This window comes from Schistocerca serialis, chromosome 1, assembly GCF_023864345.2.
Source record: "Schistocerca serialis cubense isolate TAMUIC-IGC-003099 chromosome 1, iqSchSeri2.2, whole genome shotgun sequence".
Classification (NCBI taxonomy): Eukaryota; Metazoa; Arthropoda; class Insecta; order Orthoptera; family Acrididae; genus Schistocerca; species Schistocerca serialis.
Genome location: NC_064638.1, coordinates 172,791,133 through 172,804,982, shown reverse-complemented (window position 1 = coordinate 172,804,982; position 13,850 = coordinate 172,791,133). Strand labels below are relative to the sequence as shown.

Sequence of the window (13,850 nt, the reverse complement as noted above, 5' to 3'; positions counted from 1 at the left end):
TTTTTAATTGCAAGTTGTGTGTTTATTATGCACTATTTAATATTTATTTTCTTTTTAGTCTGACTGCTGTTGGGTACCTGTGCTATTTGCCAGATGTCCACCGTGTTGTTGAGGAAAATCCACATCTTCCATTCCAGGAAGAACTATTAAGACTTAACCCACAGTGTCTGTCCTTGCTGGTTCTCATGTTCTTCATGTTAGCCATGATGGTCAAGGTAATTTTGTCACACAGCTAAATTATTCTTCAAGAAGTGCACATGTTTTACGGTGTTGAACAGGATTTTGTGACAGAATTTTGTACCAAATTACCCTTTCCCTTATGATTAAATTAATCAATTTGTCTTATTAGCTAAATGAATAGGTATCAGATGGTATATTCTAAATTTTGTGGCTGTTTCATATTTGTCTGTGTCAAGTGAGTCACACGAAGATAGTGCAAGAGACGAAGGCAAAGTGTACAAAATGGCTGACCCACCGGTGACATGGTGAAGTGTTTGTTGTTGGAGGAAAGCAAAGGTCAAGAGCTTACACATCCAGCAAGCCTATGCTTGTAATATGTCACACAGAGGTGTACCATAGGTCTTTCTTCCAATGCACCATTTATGTACGAAACAGGAAGGGGACACCCATTTACGAAACTTCTGTATATTGATTGAATGCACAGTTCGTGCAATTCTCAGACGACGCTGCTTTGTCTTAGGTGGAAGCTTATAGTCTCCATCCTTGGGCATCACCTGTGACCAGCTTCTGACGGCTTGTAAGCTGTATCGTTCATTATCTCAGTATTATGACTTCACAGTACCATATGATGACTTTGAGCGCAGATGTAGGTGTTTGTGTTAGTCTTTGATTCGGTGACTGACTGTCATTTATTCAAGAAGAGAGTTGGTTAGTGCAGACCAACAGCAAATTTTGTCACATGCTTGAATTTTTCACCTAAAACATTGAGCTTTAACTAAGAAAGGACATAAAATAGTTAACAAAGCATATAGTGAGGTCACTTTAGTTGCCCTATAAAATAGAATATTTTTGAAACAATAGTGAAAGGGTTAATTTTGTAGAATGATTATTCTTAGTTACTGGTTCGTTTTGGTATTGAATGATATACAGAAGAGGTCATTCCACATCAAATCACGTAAGTCATGTCACCCATCATCTCAGATTTTCATGAAACTTTGCACATTTGCTTGTACTTTTAACATATACTTCTAAGTTATGCAAAATCTGTTTGCTCTCAGACTAAAACTTTCTCTCAGGGGGCTCGCCGCTCTTTGGTGGGTTCGTGCTTGGCTGCCACGTGGCCGCAGCCTTTACAGCATTTTTTTCCTTTTCGTGCTGCATGTCTATCCTCTTGCTATTCTTTTTCCCTTTCCTTGTGGGGAATATGCCTGGGGTATTATTGGGAATGATCTGCATTCTGTTGCTGACGTGCGAACAATATCCCTTTTGTTTTTCGCTCCCTTTCCCTTTCTTTGTTTCCCTTCTCCTCTCGTCCCTCCACTTGATTGTTTGAGGTTCCTCTTTTTCTTATTCCTCCCTGTGCACTCCTGAAGAACAGCTCTTGGGTCTTGATGCGTAACAGGTGACTGGGTAATGCGTGATTCCGAGCCCCAGGTCGACAGGTAGGGTTCGCACATACCCCCTGGTACAGGCCAGGCCCAGGAAGGGGTGATTGCCTGAGTTGTAGCATTCCCAAATTACTAACTGATTGGTTCCTCTGTCATATGTGTGGGAGGTGTGACCTAAGGCATGAACTATCACCTAAGGCGGCTGCGCCCCATTGTGAAGGGGGCCCCCAGTTGGAAGGAGCGTGACATCAGAGACGCTGGCAGTCATCGGGGATTTCCGTGCGATGAGGCAGTCATCTCCCCCACTCAGTGTCTACAAAACATGAATGCAATGAGACTAATGATTCAAAAACCCTTCCTGCTGCACCACGGTTCCTTGTGGTCTCACGTACTGAAGACGGTCAATCGTTAGCTACGGTAAATCCATTTATTATTCAGAAAGATGTAGATGCAATTGCTGGCCCTGTGAAATCCTGCTTTTGTTTACGGAATGCCACTTTGCTTTTGGAGACCACTTCTGATTCTCAAGCACAAAAACTGATTGCTGTCTCGCTTCTCCACAGCTACCCTGTTTGTGTCGAGGCCCATAGAACTTTGAATTCTTCCCGTGGTGTAATTTACACCAAGGTCGAAATCCAATCTTACCTCTCTGATCAGGGTGTCATTACCGTCCATCGTGTAATGGGAAAGGCAGGTTCCTCCTTAGTGCCCACATGCACTCTTTTCCTCATTTTTGATAGAGTGATGCTGCCATCCAGGATCAAAGCAGGCTATGAAATTATCACAGTCCGGCCATACATTCCGAACCCGATGCGCTGCTACCAGTGTCATTGTTTCAACCACACTAGAACATCTTGTTGACACCTAGCTACATGTGTCACCTGTGGTAGGGATGTGTACGTGGACGATTGTCCACCTTTTTCTCCCCTCTGTATGAACTGCAATGGCGGCCATTCCGCCGCCTCTTGGGATTGTCCAGTGTATTTTGATGAGCGGGCTGTTAAAGACTACCCAGTCGCTCGCAAGTTACTGTCTAGTCGCAAACCCTGCATTCCACTTTCTGATACCTGTAGTTCTGTTCTTGTTACCCCTCGCTCTATGAAAGACATGGCCATGCAGATATGCGACCTCCGATTCAGCTCTGAGATTGTGAAATCGCCAAGTGTCAAAGTAGTATTGCCGTACCCCTTGTCCAGCTGTACAACAAGCTGTCAAACTCTCACCTCAAGGGGCAAAGCAACCAGCTACACAACTGGTAGGCCAGAAAGGACAGAAGGAGTACTTCTGTGAAGACTTCCTCCGTCCCTCCAACCAAACAACACTCGAGTCTTCATCTAACCAGAAAGACTCGAAGAAGTCCATCAAAGGCAAATGGTCTTCACCTTTGCCACCTCGAAGATCCTCTCCGATGCTGTTGGCGCATGGTACTTCAGCCTGGCCAGTCTTGGTGTCGCCGGTGCGCACCAACAACCGTTTTTTGACATTGGGCTCTGCAGACTGACCACACAAGCAAGCTGATGCTTCTGTGCCCTCCAGTTGTGCCATTTCCCCAGCTGTCACTCGGCAGCCGACAAGATAACAGCCCTATGTCTTCCTCATCATGACTCTCCTCCACTGGAACGTTCACGGCCTTCCGTCTCACAAATAAATTTTACGGCTTCTTTTAGCATCACAGCATCCCCTTGTACTCTGCCTTCAGGAAACGAAATTGCATCCTCATGACCACTTTGAGCTTTCACATTTCTTACCGATTCGTTTTGCCCTTCCCCCTGAGGTCGGCATTCGCTCTCGTGGGGGGCGTCATGCTGCTCATACAGAATAACGTTCATAGTCAACCCATCTCCCTGACTATCCATCTTCAAGTTGTTGCAGTTCGCTCTTTCCTTCCCCACATGATTTTTTCTCTCTGTATCATATATGTCCTTCCATCATTTGTTATCACCACGGCAGACTTCCTTCAACTTACTGAGCAGCTGCCTCCCCCATTTTTGCTACCTCCCCCATTTTTGCTACTCAGTGACTTTAATGCACATAATCCCCTTTGCAGGGGGGGGGGGGAGGGGGGCTGGGCTCCCAGTGCCTGTCAGTGTGTGCCCTCTTGGCTGACCTTCTTAACCAATTTAACCTCTTCTACCTTTGGAACACCCACTTTCCTTTCTGTCTCCTCGCTCACATACACCTATTCCCATTTGGACCTCTTCTTGTGCACTGCCCAGCTAGCCCCTTGTCTTGAGTGGTTGATTCTTTCTGACACCTGCTCGAGTGACCATTTCCCGTGTGCTATCCATTTGCTGACTCCTACCCCATCCACGTGCACACGTTAGTGGCAGCTTACTAAGGCTGACTGGCAGCTTTACTCCTCCCCAATTGTGATGACCAGGTAGACTTTCTCACAAGCGTTGCCCTTACTGCTGCAGAACGTTGCATTCCCCGCACTTCCTCTTCACCACGTTGTGTCCCAGTCCCTTGGTGGACTGAGGTGCGTCGCAATGCAATTCGCTCACAGAGACGTGCTCACCACATTTTTAACCGCCACCCTACACTGGCAAACTGCATTCGTTATAAACAGATGTGTGCAAAGTGTCATCGCATTCTTTGGGATAGCAAAAGAGCTAGATGAGTTTCATTCAGTAGTTATTTTAACAGTTCCACACCTTCCTGTGTCATGTGGGACAACTTCCGACGGCTCTCTGGGACCAAGAGCCATCCCCCAATTTCCGGCCTGACAATAGCTGACATTGTCATCGTGGACCCTATTGCTATCTCAAACACCTTGATACACCATTTTGCAGAAGTTTCAAGCTCTTCCCACTATCACTCTGCCTTCCTCCATCGGAAACGACCGGAGGACGCTCGGGTGATACCCTTCTCTTCTCCAAATCGTGAGTGCTACAACGCCGCCTTTACTATGAGGGAGCTAGATCAAGCTCTCCGTTCATCCCGATCCTCCGCCCGAGGGCAGACACCATTCACATTGAGATGTTGCAGCACCTTTCTCTTGTGGGCAAGCAGTTTCTGCTTAACATGTACAACTGCATCTGGGCAGAAGGCACATTTCCTGGATGCTGGAGTGAAGCCACCGTCATACCCATACCTAAGCATGGCAAGGGCAAAAACCTTCCTTCTAGCTATTGCCCCATCTCTCTTACCAGCTCTGTTTGCAAGGTTATGGAAAGTATGATTCTTGCCCGGCTTGTGTGGTGGCTCGAGTCTCGCCATTTACTGATGAATGCACAGTGTGGATTTAGAGTGTGGCGTTCTGCAGTTGACCATATCATTAATTTGTCCACCCATGGCATGAACGGTTTTCTGTGTAAATCCCAGACTGATTTGGAGGTGGCCTAAGACGCCTGCTGGAGAACTGGTTTCCTCCGTACTCCTTACATGTGGCGCCTGCCATGTTTTCCTCGGGCATTTTTACAATACAGAGTTAGTTGCATATGGGTTCTGTCTTGTCAGATACCTTCATGCAGGAAAGTGGTGTGCCTCACGGTTCTGTCCTGAGCGTTGTCATCTTTGCTATCACCATTAATCCTATAATGGCCTGTCTCCTGCTGGGCATCACCAGCTCCCTTTTTGTTTTTGATTTTTCCATCTATTGCAGTTCTCCATGGACCTGTCTCACTGAGCGGCACTTTCAGAGCTGTCTTGATCGTCTTTACTCCTGGAGCATCAACAGTGGCTTTTGCTTTTCCCCTGACAAAACTGTCTGTATAAATTTCTGGTGCTGCAAATGTTTTCTCCCACTATCTCTACATTGTGGGCCTGTTGCCATTCCATTCGTTGAAACTAGGAAATTTCTGGTCCTCCCATGGGTCTTATCTGGCAGCCTGCTGTACGCGGTCCCTCAATGTCCTACGTGTCCTTTCCCCCTGAGGGTCCGGGGGTTAGAATAAGCCCGAGGTATTCCTGCCTGTCGTATGAGGCGTTTTCACACGTTTCGGCCTGTAAGTGATGGTACCCTGTAGGATTTGGCTTCCATTCTTCAAAATTTTCCCAAAGAGCGAGCCAGTTGGATAAGGGCGCCTTACAGGGTGCATCGTATCCATTGAAATGTTTGGCCCACTTCCTCATCGTCGCATTGCAGTCCTGCCCATTCTCCATCTCTTGGTCGAGGACGTCTTCCTGGGTGCGTTTCCCACCATGCACTCTGCAGTGTCCATTTCTGCGTCAACGATGACCATGGACTTCTTTGCACCTGATATCCAGCACGATAGCCAGTCCGTTGTGGTGGGGCAGCCATGTACCCTGTTGGTTATAGCCTCCTGACCACGCAGGGATCGCTGTGCTGATGCCTGTGTCGTTAACTCTCCACCTTTGCCAAGGGGTAGATGCCCATCCCCCTTGGGTATCGGGACTCCTGGCAATGGCCATCCTGCCAGGTGGACTTTGCTGCGGCTGGGTGGCGCCTGTGGGGAGGGCCTCTGACCAGAGTGGGTGGCATCAGGGTGGATGACATGCGATGAAGTGTAGTCCATCATCTCTTGCTGGTGGTGAAACACCAGCAGTCTCTAAGCGATCACAAACTCAATTCAACGCACAGAAGTATGACCCCAAATCGTTCCCCTCCCTTGCTACACCATTGGGAGAAACGTCAGGCTAGGGATGGTTGCGGATCTTATTCGCCCTGGTGCCTTGTATGTTCGAGAGCTGATAGGGAATCTTTCATGATGAAACCTCAGTTTTTTGTTGGCCATTTAGAGGACAAGTTCAATCTTGATCAAAACAGCATCCTCTGCCCAGTCACACGCTTGTGACAAGCTGGGGGATGTTTCTGTAACCATCACACCTCATAAGAGCTTAAATATGGTCCAGGGTATCATATTTCACAGGGACCTTCTTTTGCAGTCCGACTCCAATTTAGAGCGGTGAGGTGTACATTTCGTCGGGCGCGTCCACCGGGGTCCAAAGGATAATCAGGCTGCCATCGATGCCTTCATCTTGGCCTTTGAGGTTGATACATGACCCGAGAAGGTCAAGGTGATGGTCTACCAGTGTGACGTAAAGCCCTATATCGCTCCCCTGGTGCGGTGCTTTAAGTGCTGGAAGTTTGGCGATATGTCTTCCCGCTGTACTTCCAGTGTCACAACCCAATACTCCATGTGCCTTGCCTCCTATATGTGTCAACTGCGGAGAGCACCATTCGCCTTGCTCGCCTGACTGCAGGATTATCCAGAAAGAAAGGAAAATCACGGAGTACAAGACCCTGGACAGACTGACCTACACTGAGGCTAAGAGAAAATTTGAACGCGTGTATCCTGTGCATATGACATCGTCTTGTGCCACCGCTACAACAGTTCTGGCACCGTCGGCTCCGCCAACCCAGGTCACCTCTCAGAGCCGGAAGACTGCACCTGTCCCCCCTACCCCACCATCGAGGACATCCGTCCCCACTTCTAAGCCGGAAAAGCGTAAGTCTTCTTCGGCTTCTCTTGCTATGAAGGGGTCCCTTGGGTCACTCCCTTCCCAGGTTTCTTCTAGTGTGAAAGATGACACCCACCAGTGGCTGAAGAGCCCAAAAGCAGCTGGTCGTAGGGCTTCACGCTCAGCCTCAGTCCCAGAGACTGAGCCAGTGAAGTCCTCCCAGTCAGGGAAACCCAAGGAGCAGCCAGACAAATCCAAAAAGAAAACCCCTCAGACCAAGGAAATTGCGGTGGCACCCATACCACTGCTACCTATGAGCTCTGCGGCCAAGGATGGGGTAGAGATTTTGGCGTCTGCTGAGGACCTAGATTTCGCCAGACCCTCGAACACAATGGATATAGACTTCTCAGGCTATAAAGAGGTGGCAGCAGGTGACTCTGAGGCGTAAAGTGCCTCATTGAATGTTCCATGTCTCGCCAGTCTCACGATGTCATCCTCCAGTGGAATTGTGGCAGTTTTTTCCACCGCCTGGCTGAGCTAGCACAATTGTTTCTGCAGCAGAAAGCGATATCCCTCGCTCTTTAGGGTGCCCGAGGTGCAAGGCAGTCCCTTGATGGTCGCAGAAGCAACTAAGGAGCGCCGGTGAGCACTACAGCGACATAAGCAGCACCCTTCCCTGGACCATCTACATCTACATTTATACTCTGCAAGCCACCTAGCGGTGTGTGGCGGAGGGCACTTTACGTGCCACGGTCATTACCTCCCTTTTCTGTTCCAGTCGCGTATGGTTCGCGGGAAGAACGACTGTCTGAAAGCCTCCGTACGCGCTCGAATCTCTCTAATTTTACATTCGTGATCTCCTCGGGAGGTATAAGTAGGGGGAAGCAATATATTCGATACTTCATCCAGAAATGCTCCCTCTCGAAACCTGGCGAGCAAGCTACACCGCGATGCAGAGCGCCTCTCTTGCAGAGTCTGCCACTTGAGAGTGCTAAACATCTCCGTAACGCTATTACGGTTAGCAAATAACCCTGTGACGAAACTAAACTCCTCAATCCAGCCACACAGCTGGTCTGATATTCCGTAGGCTCTTACTTTGTTTATCAGGCGACAGTGCGGAACTGTATCGAACGCCTTCCGGAAGTCAAGGAAAATGGCATCTACCTGGGAGCCTGTATCTAATATTTTCTGGGTCTCATGAACAAATAAAGTGAGTTGGGTCTCACACGATCGCTGTTTCTGGAATCCATGTTGATTCCTACAGAGTAGATTCTGGGTTTCCAAAAACGACATGATACGCGAGCAAAAAACATGTTCTAAAATTCTACAACAGATCAACGTCAGAGATAGCCTTTAAACGGTTCCGTGCCCGTGTTCAGTACCTTATCAAACAACGGAAGAAGGAATGTTGAGAGAGATAAGTCTCCACCATTGGGTGCCACACGTCACCTTCCCAAGTCTGGGCAAAGATCAAACGTCTTTTCGGGTACCAGGCCTGAACAGCTGTCCCCGGTGTTACCATAAATGGCGAGTTCTGTACCGACGCAAATGCGATTGTCGAGCACTTTGCTTGAGCCTCTGCATCGGAGAATTAACCCCCAGCCTTTCACAAGCTCAAACGGCGGCTGGAAGGGAACGTCCTTTCATTCACTACATGTTGCAGTGAATCCTATAATGCCCCATTTACAAAGTGGGAGCTCCTCAGTGCCCTTGCACATTGCCCCGACACAGATCCTGGGCCTGATCACATCCACAGCCAGATGATTAAACATCTCTCATCTGACTACAAGGGACATCTTCTCATCATCTTCAACTGGCTCTGGTGCGATGGCATCTTTCCATTGCAGTGGCAGAAGAGCACCATCATTCTGGTGCTCAAACCCAGTAAAAACCTGCTTGCCTGGGAAAGGCAAAGGTCCTGAGTTCGAGTCTCTGTCCGGCACACAGTTTTAATCTGCCAGGAAGTTTCATATCAGCACTCACTCCGCTGCAGAGTGAAAATATCATTCTAGATTTGATTTTTCTCATAGAAAGGCAAAGAGCAACTGAGACCAGATAGACTAATTGTTGCATGCCAGTTAATCTCAATAATGAATTTCAGCAATTGTTGCATTGTTTTCATGCCTATAAAGCTTTCAAACAAGCTATTGCTGTCTAACAACACTTTTTTTCCATGTGAGCAGGTGATGGGCTGAACACACAAATGATATATATTATAGTCTTTAAAAAATTACTGAATTAGTCAAATGAAAGGAAAGAAATTTTCACACTTAAAATTAACTTGCTACCTAGAATGAGTTATACTTAAATATGCTAATTTGATACCCTTGCATCTGAGGCAGTGAGACATTTAGTGGATGAACGTACTTAAAATGATCCTTTTCCATCACAGCAATAAGTATTTTGATTTCAGATGCGCATGTCAATTAGCAGAAGACCCATTAAAATCTTTATATTGTTAGAAAGCTTACAATCTAGGGGATAATGCAATACCAAAATCAGGTTTCCAGGAGGTTGGAGAAATGTGATATAAGCATTTTTGCACATCCTCGCAGTTTTTCTGAAATTGAACATTGACATACAATACTATTGTGTAAAAAATTTATTTGTAACTTTACTGCTTCAACAACTGGATACCTATTAACTATATGTCATACTACTGAAAAAATTCCAAATCAAATGCTTCATAAACACCTGAGTTGTGGGCATTTATGTAGATAAGTACCATTTTGCATTGACATTCTTGCAGACCTCAGTTATCAGAATATTTTATATAGAATTTTAAATGTAGTGATAAAGTCATAGTCTGAGGCCAAAAAGATTTTGCAGAAGTTCCTGTGACAGAAGTGTAAGCAAATATGCAAAGTTTTGTGAAAATCTGAGATAGAGGGTTACAAATCGTTGAATTATTGTGTGTTTTGACATGGAATGATCCAAAAATCATATTATCGAAAGGGGATGTGATCTTTCCTTCTGCATATGCCTTTGTACTCTGCGAGACACCTTACTGTTTGTGACAGAGGATACACCATATGTGATTAAGATTTTTTCCCACATTGGTCCATTTGGAAAATGTGTGGGAAGAGCAGCTGTCAATAATTATTTCTGTGAAAGTTTGAGTTTCTCTGATGTGATGTTATTAAACATCGCCAGGGAAAATAAAACAGGTATTTTTGATAAGTATAAGACGTCTTTGCACAGAAATAAAAATGTGTAGTTAATTTGGACATTGTTGGTTGTTGAGTGTATGTGGGAGAAAGGACCAAGTTCAGGACTTCCCTAGGAATGTGCCTTCTTGGAATTTTAATAGCAGGACACTCTGTTATGTACAGGGACACCTTTGTAACATTACTGAAGTTGAAATCTCTCTGGTGCATACAAAGATTAAAATGAACCCGTGCTCCACAGTGAGATGTTGGATGCAGAAATTGTCACTACCATGTGTCTATTTACTAAATGTAATAATAATATTATCAGTTATGTACCTGATTCACAATAAATATAGAATGCCCAAAGTTGGAGTTGATGTAAAAAGTCAGGGCTGTACATTGAGATTAGATGTGGAATTAATAGGAGGAGGATCAGAGATGTGTTAATCATGATCTTTTTTTTTTCTCTTCTTCGTAGCCACTTGTCCTTCCAACATGCAAATGATAGTCTGGTGGTTTCAGTAACAACATAATTTTATTTTCTCCTCTGTACTTTCTGAACTGCATTGTGCCCCAGTATAGCATAGTTCTCCCTGAGGTATTAAGTGTTGCTCGGGAAAATAAAACTAGTATTTCTGATAAGCATAAGATATTTTTACTCAGCAATAAAAATGCATAGTTAATTTGTACATTTTTCCTTGTTGAGTGTCTCAATGTATGCATTTCATCATTTTAAAGAAGCATTATGGGTAAATAGCAATTTTAGAAAGTTCAGTTAATTAGTTATGTATTCATAATAACTAGATGGTATTACACTGCTGTGAAAGATCCTGAGAAAGTTGTCGAAAATAGATGTACAAGTGATTGTATATGAGAGAACAAATGCAATTTTTTTATGCATGGGGAGTGGGGGAGGAGGAGGAGGAGGAGGGAGGAGCAGCCACTGATAGTGTAATTGGAATAGTGTATGAACTAGTTCCTATCTGCTTTGAAAGTGGTTAACCCATTAGTCTGTTATGTCAGATGCTAATTGTAGCTGTTAGTAAAAGAATGTAAATGCTCGAACAATTAAGGTAATACAGTTCCGGCTGAAGACCTTCTAAAGATAGAAGCATTGAAGTTAAATACTCTGAAAATCTGAAACATACATTTTGTAGGCTGCACTAAATCAGTTAAGCAGTTGGGGAGGGAAAGGGCCCCTGGAGGAGTTTCAGAGTTAAATTAACTGTCTTGTGGTAGAAAAAAAACACACTTCTGTTCTGTACAAGAAAGATGCATCTCCATTTGTTGTGTGTCTTACATACCAAGAGATAGAGCTAGCTGTCCTGGTATTACGTTGCAAGGAACAGGTCACTTCTTGAGTTACTTCTTCGTTGCATCAAATGACTGATCCATGGTTTATGTTTAGTGGAACACAGCAGCAAAGTTATCAACAATGGGGTGTTTTTCAGTTGTCTTGTTTTAACTTCAAATAAATCTACTGTTCAAAAAGTAGTGGGCGGTTTGGAAGGACGACGACTTAACTCTTATTAGTCTGCAGTCTGTACGTGCCATCCGATATGGAAGAAATCGCTTTTGGCAAAGGTCATGCTGATTGCAATTGCATTCCTGTTCAGAAAAAATGGGAAATTTTGAAACCTAACGAATAGAAAAAATGTAAGGGAATGAGGAATTACGGAAGGCAAGGTGAATATTTGACAGCACAACAAGAGGCGGCACTAAATCGCAACTAGTCTAGTCTAGTGCTGATGTGAAGTATTGCCTGCAGAAATATTATGCAGAAATGGTCCTTTCTGTATTCTAGACCTACTCCAAGAAACATCTGTTCTGCAACTGTATGTCACTAGCTAGACACACAGAATAGACCCTTAACAAGGAAATTTTTGCTGGTCACCACTGTAATGAATGGTCAGCCTGTATGCTTTCTCTTTGTAAAGGGGCAGAGATTGGATACAGTGGTAAATTACAACAGATTTTTTCTATTTTCCTCCTTGTAGAAAGACACAGCTAGTTATGGCACCCATGCCTCTCTTCTGATGTGCGGTTAAAATTTCTACCGTGTATGTGATAGTTTTTAGACTGCAAATTGAGGATGTCATACTGTGGCAAGTATGATAAAATTTGACATATTTGTTCTCCACTTATCTGTATGGGATCACTAATGTCTACAAAATAAAAAATTAATCCCACCACTGTCTAGTGGAAGGACAAAGCTTATCAAAAGCTAATTGTCCAATCTACTACACGGCAACACAAACACTGAGATTTGTTTATGATTACATTACTGAATAGAACTTTGTCATGTCAATGAGTTGGGTGGTGATAAAAAAAAAAAAATTTGAAGTACAGAAATCTTCGCATCATGCATGTTAAATGAAAGAACCTTTGATGCACAAACATATCTTTTGCCTAATAATTGCCAGAAAAGAAACATGATCCATTTTCATGATAATGCCTTTGAGCGTAAATAGTTAATGGTAAGAGACTGCTGGGATAATTATATGATTCGCTAAAAGTTGTGATTATCTATAACCACGCAATTGTAGTATTTTGAATAAAATGCCAATGCCAGTTGGTTTTTCAGAAACTGATTTTGGCCTCAAAGGCCATTATCCAGTGGTTTTATGTCAGATGCCCTGACAGAACTCAAACTCCATGTTACGTATAACCACTGGCTAATGGCCTTGGGGACCGAAACTAGTTGTAGTATTTTAATATATAAATTTAAGTGCAACTGTTATTCAAAATCAGTGCTACAGTTCGGGGTTCTGCATCAAGATGCTCCAAATGTTGGAGGAGAAATTTTTCATTGTTTTGTTCTTACCCATGTTGTTATGTTATCCTGTAATTATTGCACAAAATTAAGTTCATTCTCAGTTTCATGAAATCCTTATAATTGATCACATGAAAAATGAAACGGCAAAATCATCGTGATTTGAATCCCAGTGTCCTGCTTGGCAAGTTATATCTCTAATCACAGTGCCAACTCTCCATTTAAAAGTAGGAAATCACTCAAATGTGATGACTGTTGACATCAATCTTTTTGAACTTCTGAACTTCTGTCTGTGAACTGTGTACTGTATGGACAACCCCAAGCGGCTCATGTATCATTCGTGAGTTTGTACGTGGTGCACGTGGGACCCTGAGCTATTGTGGCCGTTTCGACCTTCCAGAGCTGCATTCATTGCCCTGTGGCAGTCCCTCCTTGTCCTCACTCCTTCCCCTCTGCCACCTCCTTTCCCTCTCTCTGTCCTTGCATACTTGGGCCTGGCTATCCTCCTTGTGTCTGGTTATTACTCCCAGTTTTTTATCTTGCTTTTTCATTTTCACCTTTCCTGTTTGATGTTTTTGGCCCCCCTTTGGGGTTTGACTTCCTCTTGTAAATTTTCTGTTCATTGTGTGCGGCAGCTGGGGAAGAACATCTTAGCATGTCTGGTGTGTGGCCTTAACCATCTCCTTCATCTGTTACCTGACACTATTGTCCTTTAACGCCATATAGCCAGGACAGTAGCCACTCCGTGTGCTGGGGTAATTGTGTACCCTTGCTGTTGAGCCCCTGACAACACAGGGATCACATTTCTGATATGTGACCTCCCCTTGTATGCCTAAAATTGGTTGCTTGTCATTCTGGAACATTATAATACCCAGCAACAGCCACCAAGTCAGACGACCCTTGCTGTGTCTTTTTGTTGCCCATGAGGAGAACACCTGATCAGAGTGGGTAATATCAGGGCAGGTGCTTTGCATATGAAACGTCTTAAGCTTAAAG

At 44.4% G+C, this 13,850-nt stretch overlaps 1 protein-coding gene across 2 annotated transcripts in view; it reads left to right on the top strand.

Annotated features, from left to right (window-relative positions):
* LOC126464911 (lysosomal-associated transmembrane protein 4A) overlaps positions 1 to 13,850 on the top strand; it is a 34,654-nt gene that overhangs the window by 8,017 nt on the left and 12,787 nt on the right. For both annotated transcript variants that reach the window (XM_050096269.1, XM_050096268.1), the window contains exon 5: positions 59 to 215. In XM_050096269.1, coding sequence (XP_049952226.1) covers positions 59 to 215 — 157 coding nt within the window. The remainder of the gene's footprint in view (positions 1 to 58; positions 216 to 13,850) is intronic.